This window comes from Amblyomma mixtum, chromosome 8 (assembly GCF_055824585.1).
Source record: "Amblyomma mixtum isolate Tamu chromosome 8, ASM5582458v1, whole genome shotgun sequence".
Taxonomy (NCBI): domain Eukaryota; kingdom Metazoa; phylum Arthropoda; class Arachnida; order Ixodida; family Ixodidae; genus Amblyomma; species Amblyomma mixtum.
This window is the reverse complement of record NC_143019.1, coordinates 57,390,837-57,410,400: the sequence shown is the minus strand read 5'-3', so window position 1 is coordinate 57,410,400 and position 19,564 is coordinate 57,390,837. Positions and strand designations below refer to the sequence as shown.

Sequence of the window (19,564 nt, the reverse complement as noted above, 5' to 3'; positions counted from 1 at the left end):
AAAGAGAAGCAAGTAGAAGATGGTTATTTTAAAATCGTTATATAATAATAAGCAACCAACCAGAAAACAGAACTAAATTGAAAAACAAACTTCAGAAAGAAACACACAAAATGCTGCTTATTTTTTCTTTGAAAATAACGTAATCTGAGATGTGAACAATGTTGTCGGGAAGACTATTCCAATAAATGATTGCACGGGGCAGGGCTGATGAGTTGAATGCAGTGGTTCTTCCCCAAGGGCGTTTAAAACTGAGGTGATTATGCAATCGGTGAGATGTGCGGGCCGGTTTTGTGAGAGGTAGTATGAAGGAATGATGTCTGTAAACAGTTTTATGGAAGAGGCAGATAAGTGCTATTGTACTGCGAGATTCTAAGGATGATCTTCAGGGTTTGCAGCTTTGTCATTGGTGATGCAGCTGTGACCAGTCGGTGCTGTGTAATCTTGCCCCATACCGTCGTCACATGCTGGGAACGGTGGAAGCTCTGATGGGTTTGATGGGGCTGTCCTTGTTGGAGGGTTGAGGAGTGGTGGAAGCTGTGATGGGTTTGCCGAGGCTGTCGTTGTTGGGGGTGTGAGTATGGGGAGGCTTTGTAGCAAGCTCCTGCTGGATCTGTGTGCCTAGTTACTGAGTCCTTTGCACTGAGCTCTGTGCAGTGATTAATGCAGTGCCGTAGGCTGGGCCCCAGGGTTCGTACAGTTCCTTGAATATCCTTGATTTTTTTAAAACTGGGTTTTAATAGAATTGTGCGAATATCAAATTTTTTTATTTTCAAAGCAAATACAAAATAAAAATGGCTTGTGGATCGAATCAAACTGTTTAGTGTACAGTAAAACCTTGTTGATACATTCATACTTCATATGACTAGTTGGTTCATGCACTCAAAATAGTGGGCAGTAAGTGTCCTATAGAGCTAAGATTTCCTGGTTACTATGTTGAAAATCCCTACAAATTCTGGTTGTATAAGATGTTTATCAACCAACTGTACATTTGCCAGCATGCATGTGGGCCAAACATGAGGGCATGCTACATGAAGAGCAGTGACCTGATGTGGTGGCTTCTCTGCAGTGCATAGGTTCAAAGGGGTGAGGCACCAAGAAAATTAGAGAAACTGTATACTTAATTTGAGAGAGCTGTTTTTGTGGGGATGCGACATGAAGAGGAGAAACGCTGTGGTTTCTTCACAGTGCTTAAGGGGAAATGGAGTGAAGAATTTGATAACTGTAACAGTGTGCTCACGTACGATCGGGCGGGGTCTGTAGATGCAGCATGAAGAGAAATAATGCTGGGACAGTCAGCTGCTGCACTGGCTTCCCTGCAGTGCAATAATGCATGGAGGCAAAGCATCCGAAGACATGAGAAAGGCATCTTGGTTAACTTCGCCATTACAGGATCGGCAGCTGCTGCGGCGGCTCAGTGGTTATGGCGCTCGGCTGCAGACCCATGAGACGCAGGTTTGATTTCGGCCGCAGTGGTCGCATTTCAGTGGAGGCAAAATGATAGAGGCTCGTGTACTGTGCAATGTTGGTGCATGTTGAGAACCCCCAGGGGGTCGAAATTATCTGTAGCCCTCCACTACGGCGTCCCTCATAGCCTGAGTTGCTTTCGGGACGTTAAACCATATAGAACAAATCGTCATTGGCAGATTGGACGTGTTGTGAACTTCCTTCCACACAAAGGACCACGAAGATGCAGACTGAACTCTGCTGGCACTATGTTCCAAGCTTCCTAATTCTAATCGACATATTTTGTGAAATGAGTCAGTTGAAAAGTATGCCTCATCCAACAGCTATTAAATTGCTAAAAATTGAACGGTTTGAATCATAGATTTTTCCCGGTGATGTCTTTTTCTTTTTCACATCAAATAGATAAACTTATCGAGGTTTTACTGTAATCGGGCCCTTTTGTTGTGCATATAGACTCCAGTGTGATGGTATCACCCTTGAAAGTTCCATCTTTTATAATTTATATATTTTTGCTGCTTGGACAAATGTGTAGCCAGACTGAAGTAACTTGCCACTTTGTGCCTTGTAGTGTGCTTCTGATTTTCCTAATTTCCCTGCCTTTCTTCTTTGCAGCCTATGTTGCCGCCTTCACGCTCCCCAAGGTCTACGAGACCTACAAGGTTTGTGGCCCTTTGCTAGACAGGCTTGTGCATGTCCCCACCATTTTGTCTGCGTGCGATTGGCTGTCAGGAAGCTCACTGTGAGTGTGCTTGGCTTTTGCAGACGGAGATTGACCAGTACGTGGGCCTGGCCAGGACGCACGTGGGCAACGTGATTGGAACGTGAGTGTCCGCACAGTGCTCCCGCCTGAGTACTTGACCTGGCATTTTTGTCTTGCCTGTATTGGGTCCAGATTCGCATCCAGATTCGAGGCGTGCAGTAAACTTCCGTTACCTCTGTTATGTTTGTCGTTATTTTTGGATGGACTCGGGCATGGACTAGCCCACTAGCAAGCACTGGTGGGCCTGTGTTTATTCAGGGTCTATTGTTAAGTTTGTGCAAAACGGGTGGAACAAGGTGTGGGGTTTTAGGTTAGATGAGTGTACAGCAGACAGATGGCGCAGCAGGAAAAGAAGCAGTGGTGTTCTTGTGCGCGTACATACCAAAGTGGACCTTGCATATCATGGAATATCTTGGGCAGGCTTAAAGTGTCTCATGTCGCGCAGTGAACTTGAGTAGTTGGTTTGGGACGTTGAAGCCCCCCATAAACTGAAACTGTTCGTGTTTAGTGAACCCATATTCACCAGAGCATTTAATGTATTGAACGGCGCCTGCTGACAGCATTATGGTCTGATACTGCTCAAGAACTCAGTAGCAGGTACCCCTCTATTCTGGCATCTAGATTATAGATAAGCTCATCTGTTGTCATTTTTTACGTATTGAGTTGTCGATATTTCACGCCCTTATTGCGATGATAGTATTGGCAGTCTATACGGCGGCTTATATGCAGTCGCCGACCGATTTTTCGGACTTGGCGGGACCCGAAAAATGGTCTGAATATCGAACAGTCCGAAACATCCGTGAACTTAACAAAAAATTTGCTGTAAAAAAATGGCTTTCAAAATCTCGAAAATCGCCACTCCCCATGTTCTGCCTACAAGCGATAATATTAGCTTCTATCTTAGTCATAGCCATGCATTCGTCATGTCTGCACCCTATCACATTGTAGCGACACGCATGGTTCGCATTGGCCATGTGCCGAAGAGAACAAGGTAGTGCCGGCACGACAGAAGTTCAAATTACAGGAGTTCAAAAAATTGGTCAGCTACCATATCTGGATTAGAGAACGCTGTCGGATCTTGGACTCGGCCGGACGGTGCCACCGCAGTTCCTCCAGCTCGCTTCAGTAAATGTAAATGCGGTTGCCCCTTCCCGGCGACCTTAACAACATCATGATACCAGGCAGTGCAACACGGCTGCAGTCATGCTGCGAATGAATGCACTCGCTGCGCGAAGCAAGAACAGTCAGTTTGCATGAGGCAATGATGCTCACGAAGACCGAGAGATAATCGATAGGTAACCTACAAGAAGAAGCGAGCGCCTCCGAAGACCGAGAGGTAACCCATGGGTAACCTACGGGAAGATGCGAACAGAAGCCAGCACCTCTGAATGCAGCCCCCCCCCCCCCCCTATCCACCTCTACCGGGTTTGCTGCCTCGCACCATGCGGGCGCCGTCCAAGGCGTGGCAGACGCTGCAGCTGTCCCACTGTACAATTTTCGATGCAGTCGCGTGCTCTTTGTAAGCCATCTCGATGGCAACGGTGAGCATCCCGTTATCTAGAATGGCAACGATGGAGAACAAATAGCCAAGCCTATCCAAGCCAGTCCGTTTGCGCCCGCTGATCCCGTTTAAATCCAAGATGGCGCCTTTCACGTTGGCGAGGAACGGGTAGGTTGAGACAGCGATGCCCTCTCGCATCTACATTAGGCCAAAATAACGAACTTTAGGTTGATGTCCACAATATTGTTGGCATCCATTTTAGTCCGAAAATTTGAACTTTTAGACTCCACAAAATCGGAAATATCTGTTGTGAAAATGTACACGTTCCTGTGAGGTGCGCGGCGGTTCCTCAGCGAAGTTCGAAATATCACACGAGTTCAAATTACAGGAGTCCAAAAAAATCGGTCGGCTACTGTATGTGGAGTAGTTCTTGGCCAGCAAGTGCTGCAAGTTGCTGGTCGATTTTTAGGCGGCAGTGCACGGTAATCGCAAATTTCGTAGAATAATGGTAGCGTGTTCTTGCTACAGAAATGAATTTTGTCTGTTCCCCCTTTCCCTTATTTTCTTTATTTTTTAATTTTTGCTGTGTTTGGTTAATTCGAATACTTTTAATGGTCCCAGTGGCTTCGAATTAATGAGGTTTTATGTAGTTAAAGACCTTGAGTAGCGCTTTCATTTGAGCGATGGCAGGAACAGTGTCCGCTTCCGTCATTGCATTATGAAAGCAGTTGCATGCTCGTCTTTGTTGGCTTTTTTTTCCTTGTGCTGCTGTGTGGAAATTCTTTCATTGCAATTAATTAATGGTCCATTTGTGTACTGGACTTTGCATCATGAAGTAGAGGTAGCTGACTAAGTTTTTATAGTCATTGACAGGTACACTGAAAGTTGTGGTACTTGGATCATCTGGAACCTTTGTTTACTTCAAAATTTTCATCCATTTTTCAGCTTTGATGTAGCGCGAACTTTGTCTATGCAGTGGCTATTGGGAATAGGTGTGCAGTGTCTGAGGTCAGGTCTGTGATAGGGGACTGTGCCATGAATACTACCGGGAAAATGGGGTTAGCCGTCCCTCGAGCACAGTCATGTGGCTGCAAGGATTGAAATCTGCTATACAGAGGAGTGAAGTCTGATTTATAGAAGCAGCTGTCAGAAGGCATGCCTTTCAGGGTCATCGTTGGAAGACCGAGGAACCTGGCAACGCTGCTTGTCTCAATTCCTACGAACCCATCTTTCGATCCTCCCGATTCGGGACCCATTTATGGTTAAAGGATCAGAGGAAATCATAGATTTCTTGAAATCAAGCCTCCCGGTGGTGTGCCTTTCAATTGATGTGGTGGACATGTACTGTAGCATTCCACGGAGCGCTGCCTTGAAAGCTGTGGATGAAAGTATTGAACACTTCGGAACTGTCGGGTATCAAAACCATTGTGGTATGAATGTTAACAGCTTTCTCGAACTGATTGAATGCTACCTATGCTCCTTGTACAGTCGGGGACAAAAGTCTCTGGACCGTGTGTTCCTCTAACAAAGCCGATAGCTCTGCTATTAGTCGGCGGCTGGAGACCACACTTGTGGAGGTAAAAGTTAAATTTTTCTTCTTTCATCTCCACAAGTGCGGTCTCTAGCCGCTGTCTGATAGTAGAGCTATAAGCTTCGTTTGAGGAACACGCGGTCCGGAGACTTTTGTCCCCGACTGTATGTAGAATTTGAAGGTGAATTGTTTTTGCAAAAAGGAGGCATCAGTATTGGATCTTGTTTGGCGCGCCTGTGTTGTCTGACGTTTTCTCGGCACAGGGTAATCGGAGGGTATCGAGCACCCTAAATACGCATAATATGTTAACTTGCTTTAGATACTGTTGTGTCCCCTTATTGCTTTTGTGTGTGTGCGCCCCCGCATCCTCCTCCTAACGACCACTCGCATCCTCCTCCTAACGACCACTCGCATCCTCCTCCTAACGACCACTTGCCCCTCGTCGCACGCTGTCGCCAGATGCCCCCCCATGGTGCGCCCCCGCATCCTCCTCCTGTTTTGGGAAGCCACTCCCTCCCGTGGACGCTTCTCCGCTCCCTCCTTTCTTCGGGCGGCCAGTTCGGCTCCTGCCTCGGTCGACGCTGGTCGCACCCTCATCGGCTTTAAATAAACGAAGTCTTAAAGTACCGTGTGCGTCTTTCGCTGCATTCAACACAGCGGCCGGACACGACAGTGGCGACGAGAAAGTGGATTCGACCCGCGCTACGCAACGCTATTGACAAGCCATGGCTACGCGAGGGTTTCCCAATCAGATACCAGAGTTCAACGGCTCATCGTGGTCATCGTGGGTTGGACGCCTTCAGTTCTACTTTGAAGCTAACAACATCACAGACCCAGCCTTGAAGAGGGCCAACCTGCTGACGCTGTGCGGGGAGCAGACCTACGATACTGTCTGCGCCCTTATTCAGCCAAGCACACCAGCGGCAGTGTCTTACGACGACATCGTAAAAGCGCTGCAAAAGCACTACGACCCAAGGCCATCCGAGGTCTACAGCCGGGCTCGCTTCCAACGACGAGATCAACTGGGAGGAGAAACTGTGAGCGCCTACGTAGCCGCGCTCAAGAAGCTCGCTGCCGACTGCAATTTTGGAACGCTGTCGACAACAGCTACCGGGCAGGAGGGAGACGCAGCTTCTTCTGCTAACACCACCATGCTTCCCTTGGACGTGATGTTACACGACAGATTTGTGTGCGGACTGAGTGACGAGTCACTGCAGCAGCGCCTGTTCGCTGAGAAGGACCTCACATTCAGCAAAGCTTACGACATCGCCGTTCGAGCGGAGAGCGCCGGTCACCAGCAGAGAGGGATTCGTCGGAACACCGAGATGGTACACCAGACAAGCAACCAGGTGCGCAAGCCTTCTGTTGTAAAATCGGTCAAAAAGGCACAACGCTGCTGGTGGTGTGACGACCAACACAACCCCCAGGGATGTCGATTCCAGTCAGCCACGTGTAATTTTTGCCACAAGCGAGGGCATATCGAAAGAGCATGCATTACGAAACGGAGACTTGCCAAGATAAAGTCACCTTCCCAGCCTAATCACAGCGTCAACGCCTCAGAGAATACGCCGCTATCTGATCTCCATGGAACAACATCAGCAACACCATCTGTGTTGTACGACCTGAACACCATGAATCTCGGCACGCGACCGAAGATTTTTACAGAAGTAAGCGTACATCACCAGCTGATTAAGTTCGAGGTGGACTCCGGCGCAGCCTGTACTCTGATCAGTGAGGACACGTTCCGAACTTCATGGCCATCTGACGCACCCGCCCTGCAACAAGACGACACGCACCTGCGAACGTGGTCAGGACAGAATCTGCCACTATTGGGCTCTGCCAACGTGCAGGTTAACTACAACGGCCAGACCCATACGCTACCTCTGCTTGTTGTGAAGGGCACAGGATCAAGCCTTCTAGGGAGAAACTGGTTTTCTCCACTAGGCGTGATGATATGCGGCATACACCAGACGCCGAGCCAGAACATGGTTGAGCAACTGCAAGAGAAATACGAAAGAGTATTCTCTGAAGAGATTCCAGGAAACGAAGGGCCCCCGGTCACACTGGAGTTGTTGGACAACGCGCAACCCAAATTTCTGAAGGCCAGGCCGGTGCCGTTTGCTCTCCGAGATTCAGTTGAAAAAGAGTTGGACAAACTGGAGCAGCAAGGTGTCATCGAGCCGACGCAGCATTCAGAATGGGCCACACCACTTGTCGTAGTTCGCAAGAAGAACGGAACCATACCCCTCTGCGGAGACTACCGGAGCACCGTCAATCTTGCGACTAAAGCGTCCTCTTACCCGCTACCGACACCTGAAGAAGTATTCAGTGTACTACGTGGCGCAAGAGTCTTCAGCACATTGGACCTCACCCAGGCGTATCAGCAGCTGAAGGTGAGCGAGTCAACTGCTGAATTATTGGCAATTAACACACTGAAAGGCTTGTACAAAGTCAAGCGACTGCCTTTTGGCGTAGCTGCAGCCCCGGCCATATTTCAAAAATTCATGGAGACAGTGCTTCAGGGCATCCCAGGAGTTTGTGTCTACCTTGACGATGTCATCATCAGTGGCACTTCCACTGAAGAGCATGCAGTGCGCCTAGAGCTCGTTCTCGAAAGGCTAGCAAACGCTAATTTGTGCATAAGCAAATCGAAGTGCTGTTTTGCGGTGCCAGAGGTGCAATTTCTGGGACACCGAATTGATGCGGAAGGCATTCACCCTACCGAGGACAAAGTGCGAGCGATCACAGAAGCACGAGCTCCAACAAACAAGCAGGAGCTACAGGCTTTTCTCGGACTCTGGACGTTCTACGACCGGTTCTTGGAACAAAGAGCTACCGTGGCCAACGACTTATACCAACTCCTTCGGAAAGATGCGACATGGACATGGTCGCCACGCCATCAGCAGTCATTCGATGCCCTGAAAGACCTGATTCGAAGATGTACAGTCCTCCGCCACTACGACGAAAGGAAGCCTCTGCTTTTGGCTTGCGACGCATCACCGTACGGAGTCGGCGCGGTTCTATCGCAAACTGACGAGCAAGGAAGGGAAGCTCCCATCGCCTTCGCCTCACGTACGTTGTCGCAAGCAGAACGCAACTACGCGCAACTTGACAAAGAAGGGCTAGCCATCGTCTACGTGGCGACACATTTTCACCAGTACATTGCCGGCCGGAAGGTGACCTTTATAACCGATCACCGACCGCTATTGGGCATTCTGGGACCACAAAGGCCTATGCCACCAACTTTGTCTCCGCGAATGACACGTTGGTGCATCAAACTCTCAGCGTACGACTACGCTCTGGTCTACCGCAATGGGAGTAAACATCAAAACGCCGATGCGCTAAGCCGTCTGCCACTAGACGCAACTGTTGACGAACCATTTCCACCAGGAGACGTTCTGATGTTCGAAGCACTGCCAGAACCTCCGCTTACAGCAGGCACAGTTGCAGCATCTACGCAGAAGTGCGCAGCTCTCCGGCTAGTTTACACAGCTGTTCAACAAGGCAACGTGCATAAACTCAAAGGGGACAACTTCGACGCTTACCGCAGGCGAGCTACAGAGTTGAGCACCCATCGCGGTTGCATCATATTTGGGTCCCGAGTTGTGATGCCGAGAGAACTACGCGCACAAGCTATGTCTCTCATCCACGCCGGACATCGGGGCATCGTTGCAATGAAAAAGTGTGCCAGAAGCTACATGTGGTGGCCTGGCATTGACAACGACATCGAAACAGTGGTGCGAGAATGCAAGCCTTGCCAGAGCAGCCGGAGCGCCCCGCCGAAAGCTCCTGTCCCAGAATGGGAAAAGCCAGACACACCATGGCACACACTGCACATTGATTTTGCAGGACCAATTGAGGGCTGCACTTTCCTTGTGGTCGTAGATGCCTACACAAAATGGCTTGAGATAAGGCAAATGGGACAGACGACTTCGGCAGCAGTCATTGACAACCTCCGATCACTATTTGCAACGTTCGGCCTGCCGCGCAAGGTAGTGTCGGACAACGGAACACCGTTTGTGTCTGCGGAGATCCTCAAGTTTTATCGCGACAACGGGATCTCATCAGTTACATCGGCCCCCTACCACCCAGCGACAAACGGACAAGCCGAGCGCTACGTAGCCGAGCTAAAACGCGCCCTTGAAAGAGATCAGACAGGCTCGCTGCAGCGCCGCCTTGCGCGCTTTCTCTTCAAGCAGCACACGACGGTTCAGAACACAACAGGCGAGACCCCCTCGAAAATGATGTTCGAGCGTGAAATGCGAACCCAGCTCACAGCCATCCTCCCCGAGCCAAAGGCAGAGACGTTCCGGGAAGAAAAAGCAATTCCGCGCTGCGGCACGCTTAATGAGGGGCAGCGCGTCCTCGCCCGACAGTTTCTGAAAAAGCCACGCTGGGAGGAAGCTACAATTGTCAGACGCATAGGCCTGCGCTCTTGGCTCGTCAACATACATGGCACAGTAGCACGCCGACATCTCAACCAGCTGCGTAGATTTACGACGCCGTCTGAGAGCTGTCCGCCAGCGGAGAGAACACGTGCACCATCTTCCCACATAGCCTGGCACCTCTTCCCGGAAGAAGAGACTTCGCCCAGGACAGACCTAGGAGACACAGCGAACAACAGCCAACCTACAAGTGTTTCTCCCCCGAGCGCACAAAGCCAGCGCGCCTCCACGCGTGAGCGCCGACCCCCTGCACGATACCAGGCAACTTTCTAAGGGGGAAGGAAGTGTTGTGTCCCCTTATTGCTTTTGTGTGTGTGCGCCCCCGCATCCTCCTCCTAACGACCACTCGCATCCTCCTCCTAACGACCACTCGCATCCTCCTCCTAACGACCACTTGCCCCTCGTCGCACGCTGTCGCCAGATGCCCCCCCATGGTGCGCCCCCGCATCCTCCTCCTGTTTTGGGAAGCCACTCCCTCCCGTGGACGCTTCTCCGCTCCCTCCTTTCTTCGGGCGGCCAGTTCGGCTCCTGCCTCGGTCGACGCTGGTCGCACCCTCATCGGCTTTAAATAAACGAAGTCTTAAAGTACCGTGTGTGTCTTTCGCTGCATTCAACACAGCGGCCGGACACGACAGATACGTTGATGATTACTTGCTTTGCCTTTCCAACAGCCCAACTTATTCCATAAACGTGGAAGGTATTCTAAATGGATTGAAGATAGCTTTTCCTGGCCTTCAGTTTACTTCTGAAACCTCCAAGGACAGTCAGATTAGATTCCTAGACCTGCTGATGACTTTCAGCGACAACCACACTCGTTGGGCTTACTATGTAAGCCCAGGGCAGAAAAGCCGCTGTTGCGGTTTGACTCTGGTCATTGTAGAATTGTAAAGCGAGCTGTAGCAACATCTTGCCTGAAACTAGCTATAAAAAAATCTTGCCCCCACTCGATAAATCGCAGCGTAGACCAACAGGTCTCCCAGGGGGGGCTCTGGGAGAGGGGCTCCGTTCAGGGCTTTTGGGATAACCTTTGCTACATCTTCTGTTGCGCCCAGGATCAAGTCCAAGATCCCCATCGGCCAGCAGCAGCAGGCCCAGAGGCCCAAGGAAGAGTGAAGCAAAGAAGAGGCCGCTGCCTGTTCTCTTGTCCTCCCCAGCGCAAACCGATTCCAAGCTGTTCCAAGAGAGCCACAAGAGGACAACGCTTTTTTTTTTCTCCCCTTCTCGCCCATTTTTTTTTTTCCCCTCCTAAAGAGCAGTGACATCTTGGACCTGTGATTGTGTGAAAGGGAGATCAACTTTGTGTTTTTTCTTTTCTTTTTTCTTGTCTTAAAAAAAGGGGCCTGCAGCTCGCTCTGTGGGCAATCGTGTGGTCTGGTTTTACCTTTTCTTTAACACTTGTCAGATTTTTCTGCCATTTTCCTCTCTCGATCAGTTGGATTGACTGGTTCGCCAGTCATGCAGTGAGTTTCCCTGTTCCTTCAAACTTGTTTTGTTAAGGTTGTTTTCTGTCTTGTTGTTTGTCCAGGGTGGAAAGTTGTGAGCGATCGCACTGCTATCTTTTCTCTTCTTTCTTTTTTTTTTTTTGTAAATGCAGGTGTCTCCAAATTCATGGTCTTCTCAGAGGCGTGACTGTGACTTTTCAATGGAGGACCATACTTGCAGATTGTGTAGCCAGCATACATACACATAAAATTTTTAGCGTCACGCTTATTGTATTTTAAGGTTCAAAGGGGAAAAACAGTTCTCAGGTCGTGTACATGAGAGGACGCTGGCATTTGGAAATGCAAGTGGCCATTGCTTCTGTTCAGATACTATACTTAATGCACAAAATGCCTAGCAAAAAAGCAGCTCTGAAGCTTGTGCTTGCTGGCTTTTCCTTTTTTTTTTCCACAGAGTGCAGTTGTGTTGTTGCTGCTGCTATTATATAGGGATACCGCACAGATTGTCCGGTTTGTTTTTTCTTGAAATGCTGTGAAGTCTGTACCTGCCTCGTTACAGTGTGCCGCAGCCTCCCCACACTAGGGTTTGAAAGGAAGGCACGTGTCCAGTTGCCTCGACTGCTGTTTTTTTCTCAGCAGTGTTCATAGCTGCCACCTATCAATGCAAAACAGTTGTCATTGCTGTGCTGTTGGCATAGATGTGGGGAGGTTGCTTGTGTTGTGTCCACAGTTATCGTTTTAAAACCTTTTTCTCTTCAGACTTGTAACCAATGCGCCCTTGTATAATGTAAAAGTGCTGTTTTCTGAGTTCTCGCGGGCTGGGGAATCGCGGGTTGGGGGGCCGGGGGTTACCTTCAGGACTTTCGTTATCACGTGTGAGTGTGTGTGTTGACAAGGGGGGGTGCTTTGAGGAAACGAGAAGCCAGTAATTGTGGCGGACCTGCGATGACAAACCACTCTGTTCCACATCTGGAGGACAGATTAAAAAAAAAAAAAGCCATGCGCGAGGAGTTTTCATGCTTGCAGCATTGTGTGTTACATAACGTTGTTGCCGAGTGTAGAGGATGGGAGGGGAAAATGTTGCATTGAAAGTGGATCGAGCTCTTATTGCTTTGAGTGTTTTCATAAAAGCTTTTTCTAACCACTGCAGTTAGCGCGACCTGTATTCCTCTGGGCTGTTGTGACCCTCTCACTCCGCCTGTTTGCAGCACATATTTATTGCATCGAGGACGTTGGACCTGTGCACTTTTCTACATTCGTGTTCAGGAGGTGTGGTTTCGTCGTCCAGTGTAGTAGTTTCGTTCTTCGTTGGAAACTACAATAAAGCATTCCCCTAGACCGCCCCCACCTTGGTGTGTTTTCATTTAGTTCTCAGACCTGCCATACATGGAGTGCCTTGCTCGAAGTAATAGTGGGGCTGCGTAGATTTTGCCCTGTTGTGGATCGGGTAACGGTGATGTCGCGGGATGCATGGTTGAAAACATTCGATTTACAGTAAATATCGGAGACTTAATAATGTAGACGCTTAACTGTTTACCGGCCGCGCAGGGGCATGGGTGCGTAGCCGGTGTCCGGTCAGTCCGTATAACGTCTCGGCTAAAATCTCTAACGCCGTATGAAACGGGGCCTTGATCAGGAGCTGTTTCTCGAGTATGTTTTTACCTGGATCATGCGTACAAAATTTCGGCATTGGTGGTTTGTACGAGCCCGAGTTCACGGAGTTGATCGATATGTAATGTCCGCGTACCGAAAGCTTTCGGTGTGATACCTAGATCATATCCAGCACACCAAAAACCTCTCGGAGACGTCTCTGAGAGGTTTTTGGTGTGCTGGGTAGAAATGTGTCCGATGCCGGCCGAGCTTCGTTCGGCGCGTAAAAATCGATTTGGGGCATCGAGGACGCTCGTTGTCGATCAGTGTCTGCCCATTGGGGATGCTGCCAGAGCTAAACGTTAACCGCGAAATCGATACTTTATTGAAGGTGCATCCGATCCGCGTGACTAAACCGACTGAACCATACTAAACCGAAAGCACGCCGAGCGGAACGCGCTGTGCCGTTTCAGCTGGTTCCAGCAGCGATGTAAAAGTGTATGGCCAAATAAGGAACAAAAGCAGCATAATGCATATTCCTGAAATGAGCGATGCGAATGAAAGCAACAAGAAACACGTCCATATCTAAAATGTAATGCGACAAAAAAAAGGGTGTTAATAGATTTATAATGATTTATTTTTACGCCTCAGATCGTCTGGTAGCGTGGCCGAGCGGTCTAAGGCGCTGGTTTAAGGCACCAGTCTCTTCGGGGGCGTGGGTTCGAATCCCACCGCTGCCAATATTTTTTTAACTTACTTTTTATTTCGTGGTCATTGAAATTATTACGACCACGAAAAAATACCATGAATAGCCTAAAAAGTCAGCCATGATTGGCAGAAGGAGCGAGCAAAACGCGTGTTTTGGAAATCGGTGCCTCGAACCACCCGTGCTTCAGTAAGCTTAATTAGTATCACCTGTGTTAAAATTACACTGCCGCCTGCAAATTGCACTGTCGCCTGCACATGATTTGAATGGAAACTATGGTAGTAAAGGTACCACAGACAGTATTTATTTCTATTATAGAGGCCATATCAAGCGATTCTACAGTTGGTGGTCGTACTTGCATGGAAACTCTGTACTCGTCTTCGGGTACAACCAGTACAACCATGAGTACAACAATCTCAGCCGTCGCTCATAGGCTCGCCTACGAGAGATGGCCATGACGGCTTGCTGTTTAATGGATGTGCTGGCGGCCGTAGCTAGCCTGCGGCAACGCAGCGCATGAGCAGTGCAGATTTTGGCTACAACACTGTAGTATGGTAGAATACATAAAGCATGCAACTCATGTAAAGCTGTGCGCTGTTCACGGTCACGAGAGGCCGCGTTATGCCTAAAAAGCTGATACAAAGTGCTCACGCAAAAATTGAGTAACTTTATACTAAATGTACGACTATATTTCTACGCAGTAACTTATTTTTATTTGGGATAAATAATAGCAAATAGTTTTTAGTTAGTTTTTTTTTAAGGGGGGGGGGGGGGGGGGAGGGGGGCTTTCGTGACAACAAGTATGCTCGCAGTTTTTAAAGCTCCCAAGATAATAATCTCGCCACTTGACTTATAAGTGTGCCGCTAGCTAGAGAAACACGTATGTGGCTCGACACCCACTCCAAAATAACTTCGTGAGTGCGTGGTGCTCTGGGTAGTACGACTTGATGCCGATCAGTTTGTCTGAAAGCCCCACGTAGCGTAATGTTCTCCTAATCTCGTACTCCTACTTTTTGATGCTTTGGTTTTTTTGGCAGTTTTCAACTGCTATGATATTGTCACGTAGCAGTTGGTACAGGTAGCGCCGCGTCCAGACGGCAGAGGAACGCCAACACCGAGATGATGCCAGCGCACACCGAGACGGCCAGGATGGAACGTCGAGCTTCGTCTTCTTCAGCAGCGAACCGCGTGGCGCACGAGCTGCGTGCCGAACAGCCGCCGAGGCTATTGTTGTAGACGCGGCATTACCCTCCCTCTCGGAAAGAGCATCGGCCCGATGCTTTAACAAGAAAATAGAGAGAAAGAAATAAAAAAAAAACACAGTCACACACAGCACTTAGTCACTGAATGTCTCGCGAAAAATAGGGCTTCATCCGCACTACATGAACAATCTCTGGTCTCTGCTGACGGCGAGTAGTCTGGGAAGCCCCATCCGGGAGAACTTCATAGGTTACGTCACTTAGCTGACGGAGAACTCGGTAGGGGCCGAAATACTGCTTGAGCAGTTTTTCGGAAAGACCACGGCGTCGAATGGGGGTCCATACCCACACTTTGTCGTCCGGGGCGAACGTCATCAGTCTGTGGCGGCGGTTGTAACGTCGGGCGTCACGGTCTTGTTGGTTCATGATGCGCACTCTTGCAAGTTGTCGAGCTTCTTCTGCGCGAAGCGTGAACTCCTGGGCGCCAACGTCGGGGTCGCGGCCATCATGGGGCAGCATTGCTTCCAACATTGTCGACACTTCGCGGCCGTACAACAGACAGAAGGGCGTCCTCCGCGTTGTTTCCTGTTGAGCCGTGTTATACGCGAAAGTAATATATGGCAGGATATCGTCCCAAGATCGATGCTCAACGTCAACATACATGGACAGCATGTCGACGAGAGTTTTGTTGAGGCGCTCGGTCAGGCCATTCGTCTGGGGATGGTAGGCGGTTGTTTTCCTGTGAGTAGTGCCACTCAGCCGCATGAGGGATTCCAAGAGTTTGGCAGTGAAAGCGGTGCCTCTATCTGTGATAATTAGTTCTGGAGCGCCATGGCGGAGGACGATGCATTCCACGAAAAATTTCGCAGCCTCGGCTGCTGTGCCGCGCTGGAGGGCCTTGGTTTCAGTGTAGCGCGTAAGGTAATCGGTGGCAACAATAATCCACCGGTTTCCCGAAGATGATGTTGGAAAAGGGCCGAGAAGGTCCATGCCAACTTGCTCAAACGGGAGTCTGGGCACTTGAACGGGATGCAAAAGTCCAGCTGGCTTGACAGGGGGTGTTTTTCTTCGTTGACAATTACGGCACGTGCGCACATAGTGTCGTACAGTCGCTGCAAGCTTAGGCCAGTAATAGCTCTTTTTGATCCGAGCCAGAGTGCGGGCGTAGCCGAGGTGACCTGCGGTGGGCTCGTCGTGACACGCCTGCAAGATTTCTTCACGGAGATTCGCTGGAACGACGAGGAGGTAGTCGCTTCCGGTTGGAGAAAAGTTGGCTTTGTACAGCACGTTGTTGCGCAGACAAAAGGAGGACTGGGTTCTTGCGAAGGGCTGGGGAACCTCCTCGGTACGTGCTTCCAGGAAGTCGATGAGAGGTTTCAACGCCGGGTCTTCACGTTGCTGACTGGAAATAGTCGCTGCGTCTACGGCTGCGATGAGAGGAAAGTCCGGTTCGTCGTCGTCGAGCGCAGCTTCGACTGGATATCTGGACAAGCAGTCGGCATCGTTGTGCTGGCGCCCTGATTTATACACGATGGACATGTCAAACTCCTGAAGGCGTAAGCTCCAACGCGCAAGGCGGCCAGAGGGATCCCGTAAGTTCGTCAACCAGCAGAGACAGTGGTGGTCGGTTACAACTTGAAAATGCCGGCCGTACAGGTAAGGTCGAAATTTTGTCACAGCCCATACCACGGCAAGGCATTCTTTTTCGGTCGTGGAATAATTAAATTCAGCACGAGACAGAGTGCGGCTGGCGTATGCTATTACACGCTCAGCGCCGTCCTGCCACTGGACGAGTACAGCACCGAGACCCACGTTGCTGGCATCTGTGTGGACGAGAGTCTCCGCACGAGAATCGAAATGACCAAGGACAGGCGTGGATTGCAAGCGTCGCCGTAATTCATCAAATGCCTGCTGCTGCTGTTCTGTCCACGCGAATGGGACGTCCTCTCTTGTAAGATGCGTCAACGGTGCAGCAAGTCGGGAAAAGTTGGCAATGAACCGCCGGTAATACGCGCAAAGGCCCAAAAAACGCCGGACCGTTTTCTTGTCCGAAGGAGTGGGAAAGTTGGCGACGGCAGCTGTTTTAGCAGGATCCGGCCGGACTCCACGATGGCTGACGACATGGCCCAGGAAAAGGAGCTCCTCATAACCAAAGTGGCATTTCTCGGGCTTCAACGTCAGGCCGGCAGATCTTATAGCCTGTAGCACGGTCAAGAGGCGCTGGAGGTGTTCTTCGAACGTTGGCGAAAATACAACAACGTCGTCCAGGTATACCAAGCACGTCTGCCATTTCAGGCCCGACAAAACAGCGTCCATCATTCTCTGAAATGTTGCCGGAGCTGAACACAAACCGAAAGGAAGGACCTTGAACTCATAAAGGCCATCCGGCGTCACGAACGCTGTCTTCTCGCGATCCCGCTCGTCAACTTCGATCTGCCAGTAACCACTTTTTAAGTCCAGCGAAGAAAAGTAGCGCGCGTGCCGCAGCCGGTCAAGAGAGTCGTCAATGCGTGGTAACGGGTAGACGTCTTTCTTGGTAACCTGGTTAAGCTTCCGGTAGTCAACGCAAAATCGCAGACTACCATCCTTCTTCTTAACCAAAACCACAGGCGAAGCCCACGGGCTCCTCGACGGCTGAATAACACCATCCTGCAGCATCTCTTTGACTTGTTCAGCTATGGCTTCACGCTCCCTCAGTGAGACACGGTATGGGTTTTGTCGAATTGGTCGGGTACTGTAGTCCGTAATGATGCGGTGCTTAGCGAGAGGCGTCTGTTTGACTGCCGACGTAGACGAGAAACAGTCTTGGAACTGATGCAGTAGGCCGACTAGGCTCTCCCTATCGGCTGGGGGTAAGTCTGGGTTCACGTCGAGGATCAGCTGAGGTGTGCAAGAATTGCACGTTTCGCTCTGGAGGGCAAGGCAGTCGTTAATTTCAGCGATTCCCTCGAAGTATGCGACCGCAGTGCCCTTGGCAATGTGTTGCCGTTCGGTCCCGAAATTCGTTAGAAGGACATCTGCCAGGCCGTTCCGTAGCGTGACGATACCCCTCGCGATGCAGACCCCATGAGAGAGCACAAGCGCAGTGTTCTGTTCTGCTACGCCGTCAGCACTGCACCGGTCGTCACAAATGACAGTAACGAGGGCACAGGATCGCGGAGGCACGGTCACATCGGCGTCGATTATGCGCAGGGCCACTCTGCGTGGTTCGGTGTCGGCTGAAATCGTTCCAGGGGTCGAAAATGTTACCAGACGATCAGGAAGGTTTATGATGGCACCATGCTCACGCAAGAAGTCCATTCCGAGGATCAGGTCTTTGCAGCAGTGCGGCAGAACAACAAAAGTGCCAACAAAAGCAGAATTGGCAATGGTGACTCGAGCAGTGCATCTTCCGACAGGCGTCATGAGGTGACCGCCAGCAGTACGAATTTGAGGTCCATCCCATGCTGTCTTTACCTTGCTGAGGCGATCCGCGAGGTGCTTGCTTATTATCGAAAAGTCCGCGCCTGTATCAACTAAAGCAGTCACTGGGTGCCCGTCAACGTGAATGCGGAGGTCGGCGCTAACTGCATCGGTGTCAGGGAAACTCGGGTTCACAGAATCGGGCTGCGGCGGCATCGGGATCTCGGCATCGCGCTCCGGCGGCGTTCGGGGGTCTTCGTTATATCCGCTGTCAGCAACCTTCCCCCCTGAGGTCGCCGCTTTCAGTTTCCCCGGCGCGGGCTTGGAGACCGGCCCCGCCGTCCATCTGGGAAAGCCTGGCGGCTGGGCGACGTGATGCGTGCGGGAGACGGAGATCGGGGTCGGCAGGTAGAGGTGGTGTCATGGGCAGCAAGGTACTCCTCTATTTCGTGGGGTCGCTCACCGAAACGGGGACAGGGAGCGTCACGTGGGAAACCCCGGAGGCCGATTTCACGGTAGGGGCAACGGCGATACAGGTGGCCGGCTTCCCCGCAATGGTAACAGAGCGGCTGCTGATCAGAAGTGCGCCAAACAGACGCCTTCCGGGCCGGTGGACGCATGGCAGGTCCTCGCTGAGGCCGCTGGTAGAATGACGGTGACGGAGCGGTTGGCGGCGGCGGGTGGTACGGCAAGCGTTGCACAGGTGGCAACTCGGAACGGAGAGCCGCGGCGTAGCTCATGAGGCGTGGCTCCGGCATGACTGGAGGAGGCGGTGAAAATGCTTGGCGAATCTCGCCGCGCACAACCTCGGTAAGAGCCGCAGCCGTCGGATCAGAAGAGGCAAGGGTCAGGTTCTGCAGCTCTTCACGGACCACCGCGCGTATGAGCTCACGCAGCGACGCATTGTCGCTGGACACGCTCAAAGAAGCCGCACTGGCGCTTGGCTCACCGCACAAGGAGTCATTTCGGCGGCAGCGCTGATGCAAGGCCCGCTCAATGGCGGTCGCCTCTTTGATGAAGTCGGCTACCGTCTGCGGGGGATTGCGGACCAAACCAGCGAAGAGTTGGTCCTTCACACCTTGCATCAGGTGGCGGAGCTTCGTGGATTCCGCCATATCTGGGTCAGCGCGCCGACAAAGACGGGTCACGTCCTCGGCGAACATGGCAACGCTCTCATTAGGCTTTTGGACGCGGGCGTCCAGGAGGCGCCGCGCACGATCCCGGCGGTCCGTGCTAGCAAAGGTGTCCCGGACCTGCTGGCGAAAGGTATCCCAGCTTTGGAGATCGGCCTCCCTGTTCTCGAACCAAATCTTGGCTCCGTCTTCGAGGGCGAAATACACGTTCCGCAGCTTCTGCGCAGGGCTCCATTGGTTGAAATCGGCAACCCGCTCAAACTGGTCAAGCCAGTCTTCAACGTCTTCGAAGGTGACGCCATGGAAGCTGGCTGGCACGCGGGGTTGCTGGAGCGTCAAGTGTGAAGCGCTAGCCTGCGCCATGGTGGTATGCTCACCAGGTCGATGAGTGCGT

General features: G+C 51.0%; 1 protein-coding gene and 1 non-coding gene across 3 annotated transcripts in view; both read left to right on the top strand.

Annotated features, from left to right (window-relative positions):
• Positions 1 to 12,488, top strand: part of LOC149332570 (reticulon-3-like) — a 34,629-nt gene extending 22,141 nt beyond the window's left edge. For both annotated transcript variants that reach the window (XM_089558207.1, XM_089558206.1), the window contains 3 exons: positions 2,077 to 2,123; positions 2,227 to 2,285; positions 10,754 to 12,488. In XM_089558207.1, coding sequence (XP_089414333.1) covers positions 2,077 to 2,123; positions 2,227 to 2,285; positions 10,754 to 10,814 — 167 coding nt within the window. In that variant the 3' untranslated portion in view covers positions 10,815 to 12,488. The remainder of the gene's footprint in view (positions 1 to 2,076; positions 2,124 to 2,226; positions 2,286 to 10,753) is intronic.
• A 900-nt stretch (positions 12,489 to 13,388) lies between these two features.
• Positions 13,389 to 13,470, top strand: TRNAL-AAG (transfer RNA leucine (anticodon AAG)). Its single transcript has one exon. It is a non-coding gene; the product is annotated as a tRNA-Leu (tRNA).
• Positions 13,471 to 19,564: the final 6,094 nt, after the last annotated feature.